Source organism: Neoarius graeffei, chromosome 2, assembly GCF_027579695.1.
Source record: "Neoarius graeffei isolate fNeoGra1 chromosome 2, fNeoGra1.pri, whole genome shotgun sequence".
NCBI classification, from domain to species: domain Eukaryota; kingdom Metazoa; phylum Chordata; class Actinopteri; order Siluriformes; family Ariidae; genus Neoarius; species Neoarius graeffei.
In genome coordinates, this window is record NC_083570.1 from 102,907,493 (window position 1) to 102,934,638 (window position 27,146).

Consider the following 27,146-nt stretch of genomic DNA (forward strand, 5'->3'; position numbering starts at 1 on the left):
TGATCAGCGGGGAACCGGTAAAATGATAAACCCTCCGTGCTTTTTCTGTTTGAGCACCCAACTGCCACACAACAAGCCATTCTGACTGAAAATTTTAATCAATCTCCAAAAATTTCCGCATGTGAAGTGATCTGCGGCTTGATACCCAATATGGCGGATAAACAAACTTGACCTCTGACCTATGATGTTGGTGGACAAGGTCCATAAACAAGGTCTGTGTCTTCTGTGATCAATTCAGTAGAGGTGTTCAGATCCAGTGGGTCATTACTGGTGTCTGACAAACTCAGATTGTGTTGAATGAATAACTCGCTAACACTAATAATTAATTAAAAGCACTAATAACACTTCCTCTGGATAAACTAAGGGAAGTTATTTATTTATTTATTTATTTATTTTTGCAGGGGTGGGTGAGGGGGGTGTTTATTATATGTTTTAAGAGGGCCCAAAATTTCGAGCAGCGCCCCTGCATAGTAAATTGTAACATGTCTTTTAGTGTCGGAAATTCACTACAAAAGTAATACTGATGATTTTTGTAACAGAATATTGATTTGAGTTCAGTCTGAGTAACATCCAGGTTTACAGTTGTGATTAATACAGTAGGTGTAACAGCATTTCCATAACCATCACACCAGTCCCCAATTCACCAATGAGTGAAAGTAACATGAAGCATTCCACTTACTCTCTTTTAAACATAAACGCTTTATAATTTAATTCACATCCTCACTGTCGATACTTTCTCTTGAATATTATTATTATTACTATTATTATTATTATTATTATTTATAATGAATATATATAATATTAAGATTATATATATTACGGTCCATAACAGATACTGAGACAGGTGCTTTGGTGATTTGTTTATGATGAACATGAACAATAATGTGCAACAAAAGTGTTTCATGATTCAAAGGCTTTTATTAATAATTCAAAGCAGGACATTGCAGTGATACACACACTTAACACATATGTAAGTGATCATTAAGAAGAAGAGTTGAGTTAAACTGAGGAGTGTGTGAGCTCACATGTTAATAACACAAATGAAATGATGAAAGTGGGACATTTGAGCAGTAAAGGCCACATGTAACACACAGTGAAGCAGTAGAAGGTGAGCTGAGTAAAGTGTGTGTGAGCTCACAGCTCTGAGCACTGCTCTGTGTTCACTCTGCCCACCACAGTAGGTTGGTTGTCTTTGGAGGCCTCACAGGTCACCACCTTGTTCCTCCACTGCTCCGGGTGGAGGCTCAGCGTGCTGCTCCAGCTGTAGAGGCCGTCCGCGTGCAGAACGGCGGTGCTGCGGCTCTCCCCCGAGCTCCAGCTGCTCCCATCAACCTTCCAGCTCAGTGTCCAGTCCAAGGGGAAGCCCTTGTCGGCCACACACATGAGTGTGACCTTCTCCTGCTGCAGCTCCACCCTGGAGGGAGGCAACACCGTCACACTGGGCTGAGTGACACCTACACACACACACACACACACACAGAGTTGAGACAGGAATGGACAGCTGTCAGTCACTCAGGCTTCGTTTCAGCTCACTGTGTGTTTCACTTCCCTTTATATCTTACAGAGCAGAACTGAGTTCAGTGGAGCATCACAAACGTTTCACACTCAATTCAAACACTTTTACATCTTAGATCTATAATCATTTATATTACAGTTATCCCTGGACAGGAAAATTGAATTATACTGAGTATTCAGTAATTAAAATATGAAGCTCATTTTATAACATGAATAAGCCACATTTAAAATACAGAATATTTACCACTTAAGCAAATTCAGTTTTGGTTTCTACATTTAAATCTGTATTTGGACTCACAGTCTCTAAGATATTAAATGTCGTTAAAATCATTCAACAAAAATGTCATCTGTAATTTGCACAATGATATCTACTTTGATTTTAGATTTAAATTATAATTAACTACCAGCAGTAGAATCAAATACAATTAAGCTTTAAATTATAATTAACAACTGGCAATAGAATCAAAGACATTTTTCAAACTTCTAAAATAAGGGAAATTTGAGAAACAGAAGGACGTGATACAAAAATCACATCTGATCTGAATTTGGAGGAAAAATAAATCTAAAATATATTCTTTACACATTACAACATGAATCTGAACACACTCCATTTCAGTCATTAATCTGAACACACTCTATTTCAGTAATTAGTAAACAGGTTACTTACGGCCCACAGACAGTTTGGTTCCTCCACCAAAAGTGTACCACAGTGATACAAACAGGTTTAGCGGCCGTACAAAAACCCTGCTGCTCTAAACTCACTGCTCTCTCCATCCATTTAAACCTCTTATTACAAAACAGCTACAAAACACCAACTTCTGCTCACATCAGCTGATTAATACACTAACTCTCTGACTGTTTTACTACATTTTACTGTTTGTTTTTCTTTTTAAACACCAAGAGTGTCAATCTAAACTGAGGATGCAATTAGTGAGTGAGAAGCACAAATAAATTACACAAAATAAAAGTTGAAATTTCACAAAATGTAGAACTGCAATTGCACAGGATTTACCCAGAATGCCTCATGGAGTAAAAATGCTGATGTACTCATGAGAAATTTACAATATATGACTGAATGTGTGGAGCTAAAGTGAGAATAATTCCTCCACTGCTTCTGTAGACTGATAGAAAGTTATATTTTATTTAAGTCCGACAATAAACTAAAGATTAATTTACAGTCAAAAATATTAGTGTGTATTTACTCACTGCCAACATTGATGCTGCTTCTTCCACCATAAATCCACTACAGTGAGAAACTCATTAACATTCAGTACAAACACCATCCAGTGAAAGTTGAAGCTTCTCTCTCTAATTCACTTATTTATGCATCTTAGACCTCAAAGTGTTTTACAGAAAATCTCCATCTGACCCCACAAGTAAAATTCACACAATAACTCTGTAGTAGTGTGAGAATTACAGTAAGATTGGGGGAATGTGGTAAAGGTGTTTCCATACTTAGAGGACACTTTGCATTGGCAGCACATGCTTCAGTGCTCTGGGAGTGTTTATAGCGCTGTGACTTTAACACTTCATGACTGAGAGCTGCTGCTACAGCAACTTCACCCACAGCTACCATGACTTTGATCCCCGTCTTCATCTGGACACTGATCCTCTGGACTCAAGGTCAGACACGGCTTTGCCTTTTATATTTTAAACAAACTCATCAAGACAATACATTTTTCAGGTTTGTCTCATGATTATTCTTTCAACAGTTTCTGTATAATACGTTTTTTTTTCAGAATGCAGAGGTCAAGTCACAGTAACTCAGACTCCTGCAGTGAAATCTGCTCTTCCAGGAGAAACAGTCACCATCAACTGTAGAACCAGTCAGGCAGTGTATTATCACAGCTCAAATGGCCACTACTTATACTGGTATCAGCAGAAACCTGGAGAAGCTCCTAAACTCCTGATTAAATTTGCAAATCAGCTACAGTCAGGTTTTCCAGCTCGTTTTAGTGGCAGTGGATCTGGATCTGATTTCACTCTGACCATCAGTGGAGTCCAGACTGAAGATGCAGGAGATTATTACTGTCAGAGTTACCATTACATCAGTAGCAAACACCTGTTCACACAGTGTTATAGAGTCGTACAAAAACCTCCCTCAGTCAGATTGTAGAGAGACTGCACTGCTGCAGCTGGGAGAGACTGCAGGTGCTGAGTTGGAGGATGTGATACGGCACAAGTTCACAACTCACAGTCGAAATCTTTCAATAACCATGATGATTATGAAAAGTGAGTATATAGTAAGCTATATTTCCATTAAATTAGTTCAGCAACGAAAGATGTAGGATTAGACTTCGAGGCCTTTTTGAATTTTTCCTGCTATATTTTCACTCAATCCTCCTCTGAGCCCAACACCGAATTGGTTCAGAAAAAGGAAATATGGCTAATCATTTCGAAGGCCATTGTTCTGAAAAACTTAGATGAAGCTGTTGACTGTTTGCCCATTTCTGGTACATCACACACTGACATTACTGACCCTAAAGTGTATACCATGTCAGTTGCATAAGTATTCACACACACTGCACTTTTCCACATTTTCTAGTGTTACAGCCTGGAATTGAAATGCACTTAAGTGGGACTAAAGGTCATGAAGCTACACAAAACCTCCCACATTATTGAAGTTTGGGGAAAATCAGTCAAGATTCTTATGATTTAATTAACTCTAAATTAGGCAGCACGGTGGTGTAGTGGTTAGCACTGTCGCCTCAAACCAAGAATGTCCGGGAGGGTTCGAGCCCCGTGGCCGGCAAGGGCCTTTCTGTGCGGATTTTGATGTTCTCCCCGTGTCCACGTGGGTTTCCTCCGGGTGCTCCGGTTTCCCCCTCAGTCCAAAGACATGCAGGTTAGGTTAACTGGTGACTCTAAATTGACTGTAGGTGTGAATGTGAGTGTGAATGGTTGTCTGTGTCTATGTGTCAGCCCTGTGATGACCTGGCGACTTGTCCAGGGTGTACCCCGCCTTTCGCCCGTAGTCAGCTGGGATAGGCTCCAGCTTGCCTGTGACCCTGTAGAACAGGATAAAGCGGCTAGAGATAATGAGACGAGAACTCTAAATTAGTTCTGATGAAACAAGTTCCAATCAGAAGTCATATAATTAGTTGAATGGTGTCCACCAGTGTCACATGATCGCAGTGTAAATCTACCTGTTCCTGAAAGGCCCTGAAATATGTTGTAGAACATCCTTAAACAAACAGCATCATGGAAAACAAGTTCGTGATGGAAGTCATATGAAACCCTGTTTGAGTTTATCTTCAGGCTTGTGGCAGACTCAGCAAACATGGAAGAATCGGTCTGATGAGAACAAAACACAACTTGGAACAATGAACTGAACTACTGTATATTTGGTCGAAACTGATGTGCTGAATGAAGCATGGTGGTGGGAGCATCATGCTGAGAGATTTACCTTTGGCCCCCTTGTGGCATCCTGAGTAATGCCCTTCTTTACCTGGACACTGATGTTTGGTGAGCAGCCTCCTCTAGGCAGAGTCTCATTTGTGCCATATTTGATCCAGTTTTAAAAGAATGGATTTAATTGTGCTCTGTGGTATATTCACACTTTGGGAAATGTTTTTACCAAACCACACTGAGACTGATACTTTTCCAGCGAGACCTTGGAGATCTTTAATTGGAATTATATGCTATTTTGTGTAGATTCATGACATTTAATCACACTACTTACTTCTTCCACACTTGTGCACATTTATGGATGGACACAATGTCACTTTGATCAGATACATCCACAGTAAGTTCAGGAAGATGGAGCACAATACACAGATTTCCCATCCAGTTCAATCTTTTTTTTTTTTAATCCATGAAATTTACTTTGCTCATTGATTGCTTTTATCCAAAGAGATATAAATTAAAATGCTAAAAGCATATATTGTGTTCCAGGAGGTTTGTATGAACAGGACCTTTAGAATAGGAGCCTGATCTTACTTAGTGTGTGTGTGTGTGTGTGTGTGTGTGTGTGTGTGTACAATAGGACAAGATTTTAGATCAAGTCAAGTCAAGTCAAGTCAACTTTATTGTCAAATATGCTATACATGCTCGATATACAGCACAGATGAAATTTCAGTCCTCTCTGACCCACGGTGCAAACAGGCAATGCAATAAATAAAAATAGAATAATTTAAAAAACAAACAAACAACAATATAACCAGTATAAACACTCAAGATAGGAACTAGACATAGACTAAACACTCAGACAAACAATATAAACAGTATAAATAAACAGTATAAACACTAGATAAGAACAAGACATAGACTAAACACTCAGACAATATAAACAGTGTAAACACTAGATAAGAACTACACACAGACTAAACACTCAAACAGACAGTATAAACACTCTAGATATGAACTAGACTTAGACTAAACACTCATACACACACACACACACACACACACACACACACACACACACACACACACACATAAATTGGTTCAAATAACCAAACAGTCAAGGGCACTTGAGGTATAGCAGATAAACATGAAATAAGCAGTGTAAACAAACTAGCAGCTGTTAAGGTGAGGTAGTGTGGAATAGTGCAAATGAGCGAGGTAAAGTGAGATGTGCGGTCCCTGAGTTCGGTGCGTTAATGAACGATGAGATGTGTGTGTGTGTATGTGTGTGTGTTGGGGGGAAACTGTGAGGATGACATGTCAGATGCTGAAGGGGGGGCAGGGGTGTGTGGGCAGAATCTGTGGCAGGGGGCAGAGGGGGGAGGAGGGGCAGAACAGGGAGGGAGTTGAGCCTCCTGACTGCCTGGTGAAAGAAACTGTCCTTGAGCCTGCTGGTTTTGGCCCGGAGACTCCACAGTCTCCTCTCCGACGGCAGCAGGCTGAAGAGGCTGTGAGATGGGTGGGTGGGGTCACCTGCAATCCTGATGGCTTTTCGGGTGAGGCGGGAGATATAGATATCCATAAGAGAAGGGAGAGAGACACCAATGATCCTCTCAGCTGCTCTCACGATGCGCTGCAGAGACTTGCAGCAGGACACGGTGCAGGCGCCGTACCACACGGTGATGCAGCTGGTCAGAATGTTCTCGATGGTGCCTCTGTAGAAAGTGTGCATGATGGGGGCCGGGGCTCTTGCTCTCCTCAGTTTGCAGAGGAAGTACAGACGCTGTTGGGCTTTTTTGGCCAGTGATGCGGTGTTGTTGCTCCAGGACAGGTCTTCAGAGATGTGCACACCCAGAAACTTGGCACTGCTCACCCTCTCCACTGCAGCACCATCAATAGATAGTGGAGCATGCTGGGTGTGCTCTCTCCTGAAGTCCACAACAATCTCCTTCGTCTTCTCCAAGTTCAGATGGAGATTGTTGTCCTTGCACCACATGGCCAAGCAGCTCACCTCACTCCTGTAGATTGTCTCATTGCCATTGTTGATGAGACCCACCACAGTCATGTCATCCACAAACTTAATGAAGAGATTTGAGCTGGATGTTGGTGTGCAGTGGTGGGTCAACAGAGTGAAGAAGAGGGGGCTTAGCACACATCCTTTGGGGGCCCCCGTGTTCAGTGTGATGGTGCTGGAGGAGTTCAAATCAAATCAAATCAAGTTTATTTGTACAGCGCTTTTAACAATAAACATTGTCGCAAAGCAGCTTTACAGAATTTGAACGACTTAAAACATGAGCTAATTTTATCCCTAATCTATCCCCAATGAGCAAGCCTGTGGCGACGGTGGCAAGGAAAAACTCCCTCAGACGACATGAGGAAGAAACCTCGAGAGGAACCAGACTCAAAAGGGAACCCATCCTCATTTGGGCAACAACAGACAGCCTGACTATAATATTAACAGTTTTAACAGGTATAACCCTCAACTGTCCTCATGGGGCCGTCCTTCACAGGAGTGGGGCGATAAAACTCCGACCAGACACAGGGCACCAGGATGGATCAAGCAGGTCCGAGGGGCAGAAGAGGCCAGCATCTCAATCCCAGGATCAACATGTAACTCAGAGGGACAGATGGGGGGGGAGAGAAAGAAAACACGTTGTTAGGTATGCCCTAAAAATGACAAGTATTAAATCTGTGTGATAGGCTCACAGAGACGAGAGTCTTTACATCAGGCATGACGCACAATGGCATGTTAATATGGTAAAAAATATATCATGACCTGCTCTGGCTGGATGCTTGATTGGGTGATGGGAGCACACTCCTCAGCAATGATGAGATGCAGATGGGACCCTTAGGCCTGGCCAAGACAATTCAGTTACATTTCACCGGGTCTGGGACATGCGACAGAACGTCTGACGGCCGATTCCCTGCAGGCTACGATAGCCAGTCGAGGTCCCCACCGTCTCCACCAAAAGATTTCCTGTTGACTCCATGTAACTCAGAGGGACAGATTTGGGGTGGGGGGGGGGAAGAGAAAGAAAACACAGGTGGTTAGGTATGCCCAATGTCACCTGAATAAGTAGGAACAGTATACATATTGCACCTGACCCGTACAGTCTGTGGTCTCCCCGTCAGGAAGTCCAGCAGCCAGTTGCACAGGGAGGTGTTGAGTCCCAGCTGGTCCAGTTTATGAATGAGCTGCTGAGGAATGATTGTGTTGAATGCTGAGCTAAAGTCTATGAACAGCATTCTGACATATGAGTCTTTTGTCTCCAGGTGGGTGAGGGCTGAGTGGAGGGCAGTGGAGATGGCATCATCGGTCGAACGGTTGGACTGATATGCAAACTGGAAAGGATCCAGGGTGGGGGGGAGGGCAGACTTGATATGCCTCATGACTAGCCGCTCAAAGCACTTCATGAGGATGGGAGTGAGTGCGACAGGGCGGTAGTCATTGAAGCAGGAGGGAGACGGCTTCTTCGGGACCGGGATAATGGTGGTGGTTTTGAGGCACGTGGGGACAACAGCCTGGCTCAACGAAATGTTGAAGATGTCTGTAAAGATCTTGAATATGTCTCTATTACTGCCTTGATATATGATTCTCTCTCTCTCTTTTGATCTGGGTTAAGGGCCTTAATCAAGGGTCACTTGGCAGTGCTGAGGCTCGATCCCCTGACCTTCTGCTCTGTTACTCAGAGCCTTAACCACTGAAACTCTACTGCAACACAACAGAGAAATGAAGCAGTTTCAAATCATATTTGCGACCTAGATACAATAACAGTGATCCCTGAAAATACAGTAGAGTAAAAAAAATACATGTACTGAATTTAGTCAAAATTATTCACCTTTTATTTTTACACACTTGTGCACATTTATATATGGAGACATTGTAACGTTGATTAGTGACGCCCACATTCACTTCAGTAAGACACAGATTTCCCATCCAGTTAATTTGTTTTGTTTTTTTTGTCCCTGAATTCTAATTTGCTGTTTTATTGCTTTTATCCAAGGAGATATACATTAAAGTGGCTAAAGCACATCTTATGTTCCAGGAAGTTTGCATGATCAGGACCTTCAGGAGAAGAGACTGATCTCTCTCTCTCTCTCTCTCTCTCTCTCTCTCTCTCTCTCTCTCTGTGCAATTGGAAGAGATTTTAGGTCTTGAATCAGACTCAGTGACTGCCTCGATATGTCATTCCCCCCATCAATCTGTCAACATTTTGTCTTTCAGTGTCTTCACTCCTGTCATGGTTTATGACTATTTTTATGTTTTCTCAGAGATCAGATTATTCTTCAGTATATTTAAAATGTACTTGTTAGATTTTTCATGAGTTTAGGCAGATTCTTCCCAGTCAGAGAAATAAGCAGTAACAGTTCATTTGCATGAACAGCTCTGAGTCCCAGAATAGATCAACACTTTCAGCAGATGTTCATGGTTCTTCAGTCGAACTCACTCAAGCACAACACACAGCGCTGCACTCGACCTGCTGTTAAAGGTGCTGATCCAAATCACTGTCAAAGACACTTCACGACTGAAAAAGGAGACATGCTTTCCACATTTAAGCTTTATTTCAGTACAGATACACCACTGACTCCACTCCAGTCTTCTAAATATGTTTTAAAGTGTACACTTCTATTCTAGTGGACTTTACAGCAGCTCTTTCAGAATGAGGTGATCTGAGTGGTGTTGTGGTGGGAGACGGTACAGCCGAACACCTCGGACTCTTCCCAGCATTCTTTGCAGAGGGTCAGGGTGCTGAAGGGTCCTTCTGTTCTTCTGTGCTGGTCAGAACCCCCTCATTCACCTCGACACCATCCATGGTGCAGCTCAGCAGCGCCCCCAGTGGAGAAAAGGCTGAGAGCAGGCAGAGCAGCGAGGCCGAGCCTTCAGAGAGCTGCAGAGAGGAGGGAGGGAGCAGAGACACGGAGGAGTTCACCACCGGACCACCTGGAGAACACACACACACACACACAGAGTCAATGTGGTTATATTTACAGAACACAATTGTCTGATTAAATGTTTTTTTACATTGGTTAGTTTTCTTTGTCACTCTGGTGTTTAAACTCAGTGATGATTCAGTAAACCTGTCTGACTCTGGAGCACAGTGTACTGTACACACTGCAGGAGACTGGAGGAGAAATAACACCAAATGATGGATTAGTGATGAGATTCATCTCTACAGTCAGAAAAAACAACAACATGATCCATAAAGATAGTAAGGAAAGAACTTTTTATTGCTGCTCACCTCTAAATCTCCTCTGTAGTCAGTCTGAATCCTGATGGAATTAAAGTGAAAGACTCAACTTCTGTCATTTCTCGACTACATTTATACACCTGTAATTTCCAGGAAATCTCTCATTTTGACTTTCTGATCAGTGAAAGTTTAAACTTCTCTCTCACTCACTTTTATGCATATTAGATCTACAGTGGTGCTTGAAAGTTTGTGAACCCTTTAGAATTTTCTATATTTCTGCATAAATATGACCGAAAATATCATCAGATTTTCACACAAGTCCTAAAAGTAGATAAAGAGAACCCAGTTAAACAAATGAGACAAAAATATTATACTTGGTCATTTATTTATTGAGGAAAATGATCCAAAATTACATATCTGTGAGTGGCAAAAGTATGTGAACCTCTAGGATTAGCAGTTAATTTGAAGGTGAGATTAGAGTCAGGTGTTTTCAATCAGTGGGATGATGATCAGGTGTGAGTGGGCACCCAGTTTTATTTAAAGAACAGGGATCTATCAAAGTCTGATCTTCACAACACATTTGTGGAAGTGTATCGTGGCACGAACAAAGGCGATTTCTGAGGACGTCATAAAACGCGTTGTTGATGCTCATCAGGCTGAAGAAGGTTACATAACCATCCAAACACACCTCGTTTAATGCTTCAGCTAATTAACCGTGCTTGCTGAGTTGAGTGAGTGTGTTAGTGCAGGTAAAACATTAAAATGTGTAGGACAGGGGACACTCCTTACATCTAAAGTGCTAATGGTTAATGAACTTATTACTGATCAGGAGTTTCATGTACTTTGTTTAACTGAAACATGGATGAAGCCAAATGAATATAGAGCATTAAATGAAGTTAGTCCTCCTGGATACAGTTATATACACCAGCCTCGTCTAACTGGCAGAGGACGAGGTGGCGCAGTTATCTATAATGATTATCTACAACCCCGATTCCAAGAAAGTTGGGACAAAGTACAAATTGTAAATAAAAACGGAATGCAATGATGTGGAAGTTTCAAAATTCCATATTTTATTCAGAATAGAACATAGATGACATATCAAATGTTTATACTGAGAAAATGTATCATTTAAAGAGAAAAATTACGTGATTTTAAATTTCATGACATCAACACATCTCAAAAAAGTTGGGACAAGGCCATGTTTACCACTGTGAGACATCCCCTTTTCTCTGTACAACAGTCTGTAAACGTCTGGGGACTGAGGAAACAAGTTGCTCAAGTTTAGGGATAGGAATGTTAACCCATTCTTGTCTAATGTAGGATTCTAGTTGCTCAACTGTCTTAGGTCTTTTTTGTCGTATCTTCCATTTTATGATGCGCCAAATGTTTTCTACTGTATGGGTGAAAGATCTGGACTGCAGGCTGGCCAGTTCAGTACCCGGACCCTTCTTCTATGCAGCCATGATGCTGTAATTGATGCAGTATGTGGTTTGGCATTGTCATGTTGGAAAATGCAAGGTCTTCTCTGAAAGAGACGTCGTCTGGATGGGAGCATATGTTGCTCTTGAACCTGGATATACCTTTCAGCATTGATGGTGTCTTTCCAGATGTGTAAGCTGCCCATGCCACACACACTAATGCAACCCCATACCATCAGAGATGCAGGCTTCTGAACTGGGCGCTGATAACAACTTGGGTTGTCCTTCTCCTCTTTAGTCCGAATGACACGGCGTCCCTGATTTCCATAAAGAACTTCAAATTTTGATTCGTCTGACCACAGAACAGTTTTCCACTTTGCCACCGTCCATTTTAAATGAGCCTTGCCCCAGAGAAGACGTCTGCGCTTCTGGATCATGTTTAGATACGGCTTCTTCTTTGAACTACAGAGTTTTAGCTGGCAACGGCGGATGGCACGGTGAATTGTGTTCACAGATAATATTCTCTGGAAATATTCCTGAGCCCATTTTGTGATTTCCAACACAGAAGCATGCCTGTATGTGATGCAGTGCCGTCTAAGGGCCCGAAGATCATGGGCACTCAGTATGGTTTTCCAGCCTTGATCCTTACGCACAGAGATTCTTCCAGATTCTCTGAATCTTTTGATGATATTATGCACTGTAGATGATGATATGTTCAAACTCTTTGCAATTTTACACTGTCGAACTCCTTTCTGATATTGCTCCACTATTTGTCAATGCAGAATTAGGGGGATTGGTGATCCTCTTCCCAGCTTTACTTCTGAGAGCCGTTGCCACTCCAAGATGCTCTTTTTATACCCAGTCATGTTAATGACCTATTGCCAATTGACCTAATGAGTTGCAATTTGGTCCTCCAGCTGTTCCTTTAGAAATCTCTCAATCATCATCACACCACACTGCACACAGTCCATCACATCCACTACTGTAAGATCAATAGTTTCCCAGTTCTCTCAGTCTTGGTGTTACCTGTCACACCTGAAACATCTTTAGAAAGAAGAACAGCTTTAGAGATAACAGATCCGAATCTGCACTGATGGCTGGTTGTGATATTGAATACGGGCTAAATCCAATTTCACTCCTCATCTCTGACTTGCTGTTACTATTAGGAAGCCATTAGAGATGAGCCTTATAACACTCAATGTGACAGTGAGTCTCATTATATAAGCATAAATAAGACATACACACTCATTAAAATACACAAAGCCATCAAGTTTAAATCCAGTGATTAATGTCTGTAATTTTTCTTGCTCTTTGAGGAGCCATGTGTTTGATCAGTGTTCATGGTGTCCTGACATTGACTAACTCACAGGTTCCTAACCCTGGTTTACCCCTTGTCCACCCCAGGACCCCCTGTCTTGCACATTTCAGCACTTTCCCTGCTCTCAACACACCTCATTTAACGTTTCCACTAATTAACAGTGCTTGCTGACTTGAGTGAGTGTGATGGTGCAGGTAAAATAGTAAAATGTGCAGGTCAGGGGACACTCTAGGACCAGGGACAGGAAGCTGTGGACATTCAAATAAACACTAGTTCCATACCGATAGGGGCAGCATTAGAGGGGGGAAGTTAGGTCTATTCTTAGGGCCAAGCACTGTCTAGGGGCCCTCAGAGGACAATATTATTATGTGTAAGTTAATTTAATAATTTTTTTTTTAAAATAATTTTGTCTCTTAAAATGAGCACATATAACAATCTTCTGGTTTGATTTTCCATTTTCTGCAAAATTATTAGACTATATAGTCTTTATATTTCACCCTGTCCCTATTCATTACATGGTACAGTCTTGCATAGGGAGAGCCAGAGCATGACACCACGTTAGGTTTGTTGTTTTCAAATCAAGCACTAAAGTAAATTGCCCATGATATAGGAAGAATTGATGGTGAGTCATCACTAGATTGAAACCATCATGAAGAAGTCGGGTTACCAGAAATGTACAGAGAGGCAGCAGAAAGCTGAGAGAGAGAGAGAGAGCGAGAGAGAAAAAGGACTGACAGCTAGGCACCCAGTTTTTCTCGAAGAAAGGTAGACGATATGTTTATTCACTCTTTTTCCTTTGGTGGCTATTAACCTCACATGCTAATGTTAATGCTACAGAAGATTATTATTGTGGCTTAACCACTTTTTAGATGATCAAGCTAACAACTTAATTTCCAATGCAGTGTCGATTTTCTTAAATATTTCATAGGTTACCTTTATTGCCACAGAAAATGAGATTGGTAATGAATGTAATTTTGGTTTGCAAAGAGCTCAGTGAATTTTTCAGTCCACTGTATGGCTAGTTAGACAAGACTATACAGCTATACAGCTAACACTAGACAAGATCGGTCCAGTTTTGGACGAAAAGAGGAATTCCAGACTGACCTATGTCAATGCACCCAACCAACTGAATGAAGCAACCATGAAAAAAGCTTGTGCCAATGCACAATGCTTTCTCAGAGAGACACAGAGGGAGTTCTGGGACAACGTTTATGAAAATGTTCAGAGTTGCGATGACTGTGGTGACATTGCGGTTTCCACGCGGCCCTGAAGTTTGTTCTAGGGCCATCACCTCGACTGACTGCGCCTTTGAAAGACTCCAATGGTAACATCTTGTTGGAGAAACCTGTTCAACTCAAATGCTAGGTTGAGCACTTCAGCTCTCTCTACAGCAACCCCGTACCTTTTGATGAATCCGCGCTGGACTGCATAGAACAACTCCTGGAATTGAAGGAACTTGATGAAGATCCCACCTTGCAAGAAATTGAGAGTGCCCTAAAGGACATGAAAAGAGGCAAGGCACCTGGGAGTGATGGTATACCTCCACAACTTCTTAAACTTGACATCCCTGTCTTGAAAGAATACCTGCTCGACCTGTTGTTATCATGCTGGTGTGAAGGACACGTCCCACAGGATCTCAAAGACGCAAAGCTGGTGACCCTCTTTAAGAACAAGGGGTCTAGACAAGTCTGTGACAACTATAGAGCCATTGCTTTGCTCAGTCTGGTCGGTAAACTCTTCGCCAGTATAATTCTGAAGAGATTACAGGTTCTTGCAGACAGAATTTATGCTGAATCCCAGTGTGGCTTCCGAAGGCATCGATCCACCGTTGACATGGTCTTCACTCTCCATCTGCTTCAGGAGAAATGCACTGAGCAAAACAAACCTTTACTTGCTGTTTTCATAGACCTAACCAAAGCCTTTGACTCGGTCAGCTGTGAAGGCCTGTATCTGGTACAGTACTATACAAGTTAGGCTGTCCACCTAAATTCCTAGCTATCATCAAAGCATTTCATGAAGGAATGTCTGCTTGCATAGATTTTGATGGTGACCTCTCAGAAGCCTTCACAGTGAATTGTGGAGTTAAACAGGGATGTGTGATGGCTCCAACTCTGTTTGGCATCTTCTTATCCACCCTGCTACATATCACTTTTCCAAACCCTGAAGGCATCGCCCTCAGCACCCAGAGCGATGGCAAACTTTTCAATCTTGCGCGCCTCAGGGCAAAGTCGAAAACCAGCACAGTCCAGATATACGAACTAATTTTCGCTGATGATGCCATGTTTTGCTCTCATAGTGTAGCCAAGCTACAAGGTACATGTGACGCATTCAGCAATACCTGTGACAAATCTGGCCAAATAATTAGTGTGAAGAAGATGGTTGCCTTCTCAATAAATGCACCCCCTCCTCACATCACCATCAATGAGAGCCCTCTTGACACGGTTGAAGACTTCCGTTACCTAGGTTCCACGGTCTCATCTTCTGGAAATCTAAACAGTTAAGTTAACTCATACATTGGCCAGACTGCCTATCTGTTCGGGAAACTGGAAAGTTATGTTTGGGACAACAAGTGTCTTACAGTCCATACCAAAGTGCACATATACCAAACATGCGTACTGTCCGCTCTGCTCTACGGTAGTGAGACATGGGCTTCTCATGCCCACATTGAAAGGAAACTTAACAGCTTCCAACTTAGATGCCTCAGAAAGATCTGTGGGGTTACATGGATGGATAAAGTTCCAAACTTGGAGATCCACAAAAGATGTGGCACCACAAGCCTGTATCCAATCCTGAAACAACATAGGCTGCGTTGGTTGGGCCATGTGTCCCACATGGCCCACTCTCGTCTCCCCCACCAAATTTTGTACGGTCAGCTTGCAGGTGGCAAATGTGACAGGGGGCATCCAAAGCTTTGCTTCATCGACGTTTGCAAGCATGACCTGAAATTATTCGACATCAGAGGTGATTGGGAGAAGCTTGTCCAAGATCATATTTCTTGGCGGCACAAGCTCCACCAAGGTGCCAAAAAACTTGAAAATGATCTGGTGACAAAGGAGTCTGACAGAAGACATAAGAGACATGAACCTTGTCAAACAATGGAATTCATCTGTGAAACCTGTGGCAAGCTCTGTAAGAGTCGAGCTGGGCTAGATGCCCACGGTCATGACCATCGGTGCTGAGCAGACCATCCAACAGGACGTAAAAGACTTTGATGATACAGCTAGTGCGCCACCTAAGTTAAGATGCATGCTAATAACTAGCTTGTTCACTAATGACATCTGCACTCAACATGCACAGATGCAGCCTCAGGATTAGGGAACCCTGCCTTAACCCCCCTCCCAGTTGAAGCAGAAGTTGGTGAGCAGTGTATTATTGATAATGTATTTACAGAGAAATCTATGAATAATGGATGGCATGGTGGTGTAGTGGTTAGCATTGTTGCCTCACAGCAAGAAGGTCCTGGGTTTGAGCCCATTAGCCAACAAGGGCCTTTCTGTATAGAGTTTGCATGTTCTTCCCACATGTGCATGGGGTTCCTCCAGGTGCTCTGGTTTCCCCCACAGTCTAAAGACATGCAGGTTAGACTAATTGGTGGCTCTAAATTGACCATATATGTGAGTGTGAATGGTTGTTTGTCTCTATGTGTCAGCCCTGCGATGACCTGGTGACTTGTCCCGGGTGTACCCTGCCTCTTGCCCGTAGTCAGCTGGGATAGGCTCCTGCGACCCTGTACAGGATAAGCTGCTACAGATAATGGATGGATCAATGGATCTGTGAATAAAGGGCTTTGGGGTGAAGGCTCATGCAGACTGATTTTTAGTATTTTATGCTGCATTTACCAAGTGAGCAGCTAGCTATAGCAAGCAAGTACAATTTTAGCTGATAACGTTCATATAGAAATTCCAGTAATGAAATGGACAACTGGCATATGAAATGAACAAAATCTGGCTAAAAAGACTGTTAGATAGCTTGACTTCAGATGTAAAGGGAATAACGCCATTGTCACTTTTAAGATCATAAATTTGTTTCCCTTTTTGATCAACTAATGTTACTAACCAAGCATGCAGCTCATTCCATCCAAATGTTCGTAATACATACATATGGTTCTCAAAACATGCTGTGTTAGTACAATTATATGACAGATTCTGAATTATGTACCTTATGGATAGTTTGGAGCCAAGGCTTCAAGCCATGATGCAGCCCGAGAGGAGGCCAGAGATATTCAAAAAGAAGAAGAGGCTAAGAATGACAGTGCAAGTAGTGACAGCAGCACAGATGAGGAGGAGGAAGCAGTGAAGAGCAAAGAACAAAGTGAGGCTGAGATCAGGGACATTTCAGTCACTGAGTCACATACACTGGTTTCAGAACTAAATGATCTGCTGTCAGTTGAGCCAGGCTTGTGGCCAGCAAAATTAAGCGACAGTGACAGGGCAACTATTGTTAGAAAATTGGCAACAAGGGAAGACAAAGAAATACCCAAAGATTCAGAGGGAAAGCCATTTCCAGACTACTTGAAATACCTCAAGGCATCAAACAGCAGAGAAAAGGTTAAAAGGTGCTGGTGAGTTCATAGTGACAGTGCAAATGCTCTTTTTTGCATTCCTTGTGCTCTTTTTTCACATGGATTAAAAAGGCCTTCTCATAGCGCTCTGAATAGTGACCACGGGTACAAGATGTGTGATGTTAAGTGGTGCTGCATGTACATTGCTTGAGTGCACAGATTGATGCTGTTTAACATGTAGCAAAACCTGATGTCATTGAGGCCCTTGGTTCCATACTCAGCTCATGCAGTCTCACAAGTGAGGCTAGACCTGAAGCTGTTGGTCTAAGGAAGTACTTTATGTTGTTTGATGTCATTGTACTTCTGACCATTTGGATGAAAGTACTGCAATGTATTGATGACAGAAATGTGATGCTCTAGGCAAGGAAAATATCACGTGAGGTGGAGGCAGCCAGTGTAAATGCACTCTAAGATGAGATGCAGGCTCTTAGAAATGGATGGGATTCTCTCCTCTCTGAGGCATCATTGATTGCTAATCAAATGGGGGTTCCACCTCAGTTTAGAAAAGAAATCAGCTGTGAGAAGAAGAGGAAGAGGTTCCAGGATGAGACCTCAGAGGAAGCAGGTCAGGAAGACAGTACAGAAACAACATTTCGAAATGCTGTATTTTTCACTGCCCTGGAGCAGATAATAAGTGACTTGGACACTCGATTCCAAACCATAGCAAATATTGTCGAAGAATTTGCAGCTACACATAAAGTTGGGCAGATAAGTGACAGTACTATTTCTTCTCTGTGTTGGCCACTGATAATTAAGTACACAAGGGACCTCACACCTCAGTTTGAGAATGAAATCAGGCATCTTATTCAATATTTTCTTTTACTTTCCACTCTGACTGCACCTGTCCTTCTCTCCTAAATGCAATTTACTAATTGCAACTCCAGAGCGTTTTTGGAGAGGGTTGCATTGCGCTTAGGATTTTTTGCACACTTCCATTTACTGTTGCTGGTAGAGAAAGGGTATTTAGGAAGCTGAAACTGATCAAGAGCCATCTGAGATCAACAATGGCTCAGGAGAGGCTGAATAATCTTGCAGTCCTTTCAATCAAAAGCAAGTTGGCTCTGTCACTTGACTTTAAAGAGTTGATCAATGATTTTGCTACCAAGAAGGTTCAGTGTTTATCTTTTGGAATTTGAATCCTTGGTGTTAAAAATATTCTCGCGCTTCTGTTTTCGATGCATCCATTTGCAGGCAGCATGGTATGACCAAATTGTTGATGTAAAATTTATGAGCGTGTTAAATAAATGTTCCCCTCTGTTGCACAACAAAGCACATAAGCCACTTTAAAAATGTATGTAGAGTATGTACAGTGGTTATCTAGCTCATTGTTGTTATTGTTCAAGTCTTTATTTAATAATTTATTTAATGTATGATTTAATTTATTTAATCAGTTGATGAATGTTGAGTTTTTCTCACTGGATTGTGGATTGCTGTATTTCCAGGTATTTTTTTTTCTATTAAATTGGCACAGCCAAGAAAAAAAAAAAGCCCGAATCATGTAATTTTCTTCTCTGAATTAAATAATTATTCATCAACCTAGAAATGTAACTGCATATAATGAGTCAGTACATGAAGGAGACATCAGGATGAATTTGGAAATCTGTTTGAGACACCAAGGCCAGCCTACACGAAGTTTATACTTATCCACGAGCTCCAGCCTGGGGAGGTCTCGAACTAAAGACTGACACTTTGCAGTGAAAAGTAATATCAGGGTATGGACCTTGTGCGCGTGACGTCACGGTCACATGATTATCTGTTTACACCGCCATATTGGGGATCACGCTTTCGCAAGTTTGATAGTGATACCCGCTGTCGCGATGTCTTCTTCTCAAGTCTGCCTCTCGACTTATGCTGAATCCCTGGATATCACAGCAAAAAATCATTATAGAGATAAGATTGCTGTCTTAGGGGTCGACCCATATATGATTAGTAAGAGTGAAACCAAATCTGCGCTTGATTGTTCAAGTAATGAGCTGCCAGATGTAAGTTACCCCGATGTATATCATTATCTAATCAACACGCCAGGGGGTTACAGTGGTCAGTCACTAAAAGCCTACAAGTCACTAGAAGCTTACAGATATTTCTCCTCAGGATGGGTACGGAACATGCTAGTTCATATGCGTGAAAAGCGTTTTGTAATTTCTTCACAGGTGCGTACCATACATTGACTTTTCAGAATAGATCTTATTTGCATATCGCTATTATCGAATCATGTAGCATGATACTGTTTTTTAATTAGTAGTAGTACTAACTATTATGTATAGATATTACTCGATCTACGACTAGTTTTAGTAATGGCAATGTAGAATGCCACGAGTCAAGGATTTAGGAAACATAAAAATTGAAAATGCACAAGCGTATCATGTTTATTACAAAAATGTATATTATTTATGCGTTATACTGAAACAGTTAACGTTACAGGGGTAGAAGCCACTTGCCTGACACAAAATGTTGGGCACACAATCTCGAGTGTTCGCTTGGTTCCCAGTCAACACGTTTAACGGCAGCAATCCACTTCTTCCTCCGCTCTTGATCAGTGGGGAACCGGTAAAATGATAAACCCTCCGTGCTTTTTCTGTTTGAGCACCCGACTGCCACACAACAAGCCATTCTGACTGAAAATTTTAATCAATCTCCAAAAATTTCCGCGTGTGAAGTGAGCTGCGGCTTGATACCCAATATGGCGGATAAACAAACATGACCTCTGACCTATGACGTTGGTGCACAAGGTCCATAAACAAGGTCTGTGTCTTCTGTGATCAATTAAGTAGAGGTGTTCAGATACAGTGGGTCATTACTGGTGTCTGACAAACTCAGATTTTGTTGAATGAATAACTCGCTAACACTAATAATTAATTAAAAGCACTAATAACACTTCCTCTGGATAAACTAAGGGAAGTGATTTATTTATTTATTTATTTTTGCAGGGGTGGGTGAGGGGGGTGTTTATTATATTTTTTTAGAGGGCCCAAAATTTCGAGCAGCGCCCCTGCACAGTAAATTGTAACATGTCTTTTAGTGTCGGAAATTCACTACAAAAGTAATACTGATGATTTTTGTAACAGAATATTGATTTGAGTTCAGTCTGAGTAACATCCAGGTTTACAGTTGTGATTAATACAGTAGGTGTAACAGCATTTCCATAACCATCACACCAGTCCCCAATTCACCAATGAGTGAAAGTAACATGAAGCATTCCACTTACTCTCTTTTAAACATTAATGCTTTATAATTTAATTCACATCTTCACTGTCGATACTTTCTCTTGAATATTAATATTATTATTATTATTATGATGATTTCTAATGGATATATATAATATTAATATTATATACATATATATTACGGTCCATAACAGATACTGAGACAGGTGCTTTGGTGATTTGTTTATGATGTACATGAACAATAATGTGCAACAAAAGTGTTTCATGATTCAAAGGCTTTTATTAATAATTCAAAGCAGGACATTGCAGTGATACACACACTTAACACATATGGAAATGATCATTAAGAAGAAGAGTTGAGTTAAACTGAGGAGTGTGTGAGCTCACATGTTAATAACACAAATGAAATGATGAAAGTGGGACATTTGAGCAGTAAAGGCCACATGTAACACACAGTGAAGCAGTAGAAGGTGAGCTGAGTAAAGTGTGTGTGAGCTCACAGCTCTGAGCACTGCTCTGTGTTCACTCTGCCCACCACAGTAGGTTGGTTGTCTTTGGAGGCCTCACAGGTCACCACCTTGTTCCTCCACTGCTCCGGGTGGAGGCTCAGCGTGCTGCTCCAGCTGTAGAGGCCGTCCGCGTGCAGAACGGCGGTGCTGCGGCTCTCCCCCGAGCTCCAGCTGCTCCCATCAACCTTCCAGCTCAGTGTCCAGTCCGAGGGGAAGCCCTTGTCGGCCACACACATGAGTGTGACCTTCTCCTGCTGCAGCTCCACACTGGAGGGAGGCAACACCGTCACACTGGGCTGAGTGACACCTACACACACACACACACACACACACACACACACACAGAGTTGAGACAGGAATGGACAGCTGTCAGTCACTCAGGCTTCGTTTCAGCTCACTGTGTGTTTCACTTCCCTTTATATCTTACAGAGCAGAACTGAGTTCAGTGGAGCATCACAAACGTTTCACACTCAGTTCAAAAACTTTTACATCTTAGATCTATAATCATTTATATTACAGTTATCCCTGGACAGCAAAATTTAATTATACTGAGTATTCAGGAATTAAAAACATTAAATTCATTTTATAAAATGAATAAGCCACATTTGAAATAGAGAATATTTACCACTTAAGCAAATTCAGTTTTGGTTTCTACATTTAAATCTGTTCATAGACTCACAGTCTCTAAGATATTAAATGTCGTTAAAATCATTCAATAAAAAAATGTCACCTGTAATTTGCACAATGATATCTACTTTGCTTTTAGACTTAAATTATAATTAACCACAAGCACTATAATCAAATACATTTAAACTTTAAATGATAATAAACAACCAGCAGTATAATAAAAAGACATTTTTCAAACTTGTAAAATAATGGAAATTTGAGAAACAAAAGGATGTTACACAAAAATCACATCTCAATGAGTGGATTTGGAGGAAAACTAAATGTAAAATATATTCTTTACACATTACAACATGAATCTGAACACACTCCATTTCAGTCATTAATCTGAACACACTCCATTTCAGTCATTAATCTGAACACACTCCATTTCAGTAATTAGTAAACAGGTTACTTACGGCCCACAGACAGTTTGGTTCCTCCACCAAAAGTCCGCCACAGTGATACAAACAGGTTTAGCGGCCGTACAAAAACCCTGCTGCTCTAAACTCACTGCTCTCTCCATCCATTTAAACCTCTTATTACAAAACAGCTACAAAACACCAACTTCTGCTCACATCAGCTGATTAATACACTAACTCTCTGACTGTTTTACTACATTTTACTGTTTTTTTCTTTTAAAACACTAAGAGTGTCAATCTAAACTGAGGATGAAATTAGTGTGTAAGAAACACAAATAATTTTCACAAACTAAAGCTGAAAAGTCACAAAATGTGGATCTGCAAATGTTCAGGTTTTGCTCCGATTGACTCATGGAGTAAAAATGCTGATGTACTCATGAGAAATTTACAATATATGACTGAATGTGTGGAGCTAAAGTGAGAATAATTCCTCCACTGCTTCTGTAGACTTATAGAAAGTTATGATATGATATTTAAGTCCTACAATAATCTACATATTAATTTTCAGTCAAAAATATGAGTGTGTATTTACTCACTGCCAACATTGATGCTGCTTCTTCCACCATAAATCCACTACAGTGAGAAACTCATTAACATTCAGTACAAACACCATCCAGTGAAAGTTGAAGCTTCTCTCTCTAATTCACTTATTTATGCATCTTAGACCTCAAAGTGTTTTACAGAAAATCTCCATCTGACCCCACAAGTAAAATTCACACAATAACTCTGTAGTAGTGTGAGAATGACAGTAAGATTGGGGGAATGTGGTAAAGGTGTTTCCATACTTAGAGGACACTTTGCATTGGCAGCACATGCTTCAGTGCTCTGGGAGTGTTTATAGCGCTGTGACTTTAACACTTCATGACTGAGAGCTGCTGCTACAGCAACTTCACCCACAGCTACCATGACTTTGATCCCCGTCTTCATCTGGACACTGATCCTCTGGACTCAAGGTCAGACATTGCTTTGCCTTTTATATTTATAAACTGGTCAAGACAATACATTTTTTAGGTTTGTCTCATGATTATTCTTTCAACAATTTTCCATATCATATATGTATTTTTTTCAGAATGCAGAGGTCAAGCCACAGTAACTCAGACTCCTGCAGTGAAATCTGCTCTTCCAGGAGAAACAGTCACCATCAACTGTAGAACCAGTCAGGCCGTGTATTATCACAGCTCATACGGCCACTACTTACACTGGTATCAGCAGAAACCTGGAGAAGCTCCTAAATTCTTGATTAAACTTGCAAATCAACTACAGTCAGGCTTTCCAGCTCGTTTCAGTGGCAGTGGATCTGGATCTGATTTCACTCTGACCATCAGTGGAGTCCAGACTGAAGATGCAGGAGATTATTACTGTCAGAGTTACCATTCCATCTCTGGCTACTGGTTCACACAGTGTTATAGAGTCGTACAAAAACCTCCCTCAGTCAGATTGTAGAGAGACTGCACTGCTGCAGCTGGGAGAGACTGCAGGTGCTGAGTTGGAGGATGTGATACGACACAAGTTCACAACTCACAGTCGAAATCTCTCAATAACCATGATGATTATGAAAAGTGAGTATATAGTAAGTGTGGCAGCGGGGGCGTGGTCAAGTGTTGGTCTGTGAATGGAGGGCGAAGTCAGGGAAGGTAAGTGGCGGAATCACTGCACCTGATGAGTATTAACCTGTGTTTGTGTGTCTTCCCCAGTGACCGGGCCCTTTAAGAGGAGAGGGAGAGCGTAGGAAGGGAGCTTCTCCCCAACCTGAATGCTTGTGTGCGTGCGTAGTTTAAAGCTGAAAAGCTAAATAAAGAGTCTTTTGAGAACTCAGTTCTGGCCTGCCGTGCTTCTGTGATTCACCCACCTAGAACCCTTGCTACAGTCAGCTATATTTCCATTAAATTAGTTCAACAAAGAAAGATGTAGGATTAGACTTCGAGGCCTTTTTGAATCTTTTCCTGCTATATTTTCACTCAATCTTCCTTTGCGCCCAACACTGAATTGGTTCAGAAAAAGGAAATATGGCTAATCATTTCGAAGGCCATTGTTCTGAAAAACTTAGATGAAGCTGTTGACTGTTTGCCCATTTCTGGTACATCACACATTGACATTACTGACCCTAAAGTGTATACCATGTCAGTTGCATAAGTATTCACACACACTGCACTTTTCCACATTTTCTAGTGTTATAGCCTGGAACTGAAATGCACTTAAGTGGGACTAAAGGTCATGAAGCTACACAAAACCTCCCACATTATCGAAGTTTGGGGGAAATCAGTAAAGGTTCTTATTAGTTAATTAACTCTAAATTAGTTCTAATGAAACAAGTTCCCATCAGAAGTCATATGTTGAATGGTGTCCACCAGTGTCACATGATCGAAGTGTAAATCTACCTTTTCCTGAAAGGCCCTGGAATATGTTAGAGAACATCCTGAAACAAACAGCATCATGGAAAACAAGTTCTTGATGGAAGTCATATGAAACCCTGTTTGAGTTTATCTTCAGGCTTGTGGCAGACGCAGCAATCATGGAAGAATCGGTCTGATGAGAACAAAACACAACTTGGAACAATGAACTGAACTATATTTGGTCAAAACTGATGTCCCAAATGAAGCATGATGGTGGGAACATCACATTGAGAGCATTACCTTTGGCCCCTTTGTGGCATCCTGAGTAATGCCCTTCTTTACCTGGACACTGATTTTTGGTGAACAGCCTCCTCTAGGCAGAGTCTCATGAGTGCTGTATTTGATCCAGTTTTAAAATAATGGATTTAATTGTGCTCTGTCGTATCTTCAAACTTTGGGAAATGTTTTTACCAAACCCCACCGAGACTGATACTTTTCCAGTGAGACCATGGAGATCTTTAATTACAATGATGTGCTATTTTGTGTAGATTGGAAGCTTCACAGATTGGGAACAGTAAGTGAGCGTCACTTCCGTCTTCCTCTTCCTTTGGCAGGAAAATTCAGAAAGGCAGTGAGGCGAACAGCTGGCTGTGCTAACAGCTGATGGCGAAAGCTGGTTGTCCCAGCAACTTGCTACCGGGCTATATGGGCCCAAAGAAGATCCCCACTGCTGAGGAAGTCGATGACATAAAAAAGTCACTCGACTTCATAACAGAAGAAGTTTCTGCTGTCAGGCTGCAGCAGAAGAGCATATAGGACTTGGTGGTAGAGGTGAAAATGCTGCGGATCCAGAATGTGGAGAAGGATTAGCAGATCGCCAACCGGGAAAGCCGAGTGGCCGACCTGGAGCAATACTCCAGAATGAACGACGTTGTCGTCACCAGGCTTCAGGTAAAACCTCGGTCATGCGCTTGGGCGGTGACCGCTATCAGCAGGGAGGAGCCCAGGGAGCTGGATGTGAGCGCCACGGAGCAACAGGTAGCTGCTTTCCTGCAGTCCAGGGAAATTCAACTGGACTGCGATAACATTGAGGCTTGCCACCTGCTACCAAGGAGGAACACCAGAGACAAACAGCCCATCATCATGAGATTCATCAGCCAGAAACATAAAGCTACACTACTGAAACAAGGAAGAAAACTGAAAGGGACAAACATCTACATCAACGAGCACCTGACAAAATGCAATGCTGACATTGCCAGAAAAGCATGACATCTGAAGAAGGAAAATAAAATTCAATCTGCATGGATCACCAACTGCAAAGTATTCAGTAAGCTGAACTGTACACCGGAGGAGGCAAGAGTTCTGGTCATACGGAACATCGAGGACTTGGACAAATACCAGTGATGCTATCGGGACTGTATGGTAATCAATACCCACGTGACACTACACCAAACTCAACCATGACACACACCGAAATAACTCCTTCATCCATTACCCGGAACACTACTCGGCTAACGCAAATGCTTGTTGATTATGAAAACCTGGAACTGAAACCACATGAATTCACTGACCATAAACTATTGGATACAGAAAATGACATAGACCCAGACAATAACTTTTTCTCAACCATTAAGGACAATTGCCACTATGACACAGAGAAGCAGTACAATCAGTCCACTGAGGCTGTGGGAAAATTATCAATAATACACTTCAACAGCAGAAGTATGTACGCTAACTTCAAACACATCAAGAAATACTTAAGTCAGTTTACTCATCCATTCAACATAATTGCCATAATGGAGACCTGGTTTGACATGAAGAAAGGAGCGGATTTCGAACTGGCTGGATATGAATTTAATTATATAAACAGGAAAAATTAAGGTGGAGGAGGAGTGGTGGTGTATGTGGACTGTAATTTGAATTATAAGTTAATAGATGGCATGACATCAGTGATTGATAACTGTAGATGTCAGAGCGGGTGGGTGGAGCACAGAAGGACAGCAGGCCAGAACTGAGTTCCAAAAACTCTTTTTTATTTGCACTTTTCAGTATGAACATATACTCTCCCAGCCACACACATACACACACACAAGTCATCTGGTGCAGGAGAGAGCTACCTTCCTCTGCCCTCTCTCTCCTTATATAGGGCGTGGTTGCTGGGAAGACACACAAACACAGGTTAATTCACATCAGGTGTAGTGATTCTGCCACTTACCTTCCCTGACTCCGCCCTCCGCTCACAGACTGACGCTTGACCACGCCCCCACTGCCACATACCCCCACCGCCTGACTCAGGCCGGGCAGCCGTCCGGCCCTCAGCCGACTCCCCCCCCCCCCCCCCTTGACGGGAGAGGAAGTCCGCCACGACCATCTGCACCCCCGGCCTGTGGACCACCTTGAAGTTAAAGGGTTGGAGTGCCAGATACCAACGGGTGATCCGCGCGTTGGCATCCTTCATGCGGTGGAGCCACTGGAGGGGCGCGTGGTCTGAACAGAGGGTGAAAGAGCATCCCAGCAGGTAGTAACGGAGGGCGAGGACCGCCCACTTGATGGCCAGGCACTCCTTCTCTATGGTGCTTTAGCGCCCCTCACACACTGACAGCTTTCAACTTATGTACAGCACTGGGTGATCCTCCCCCTCCACCTTCTGGGACAAAACAGCCCCCAGGCCTCTGTCCGACGTGTTCGTCTGCAATATAAAAGGGAGAG

At 42.0% G+C, this 27,146-nt stretch overlaps 2 gene segments (V, D, J or C); one reads left to right on the plus strand and one right to left on the minus strand.

Moving 5' to 3' along the window:
* LOC132882078 (probable non-functional immunoglobulin kappa variable 6D-41) overlaps positions 1–27,146 on the plus strand; it is a 293,957-nt gene that overhangs the window by 190,129 nt on the left and 76,682 nt on the right.
* Positions 21,007–22,887, minus strand: LOC132875726 (Ig kappa-b4 chain C region-like). The segment is given in 3 exon segments: positions 21,007–21,326; positions 22,102–22,186; positions 22,804–22,887. Coding segments are annotated over 3 exon segments (489 nt in total).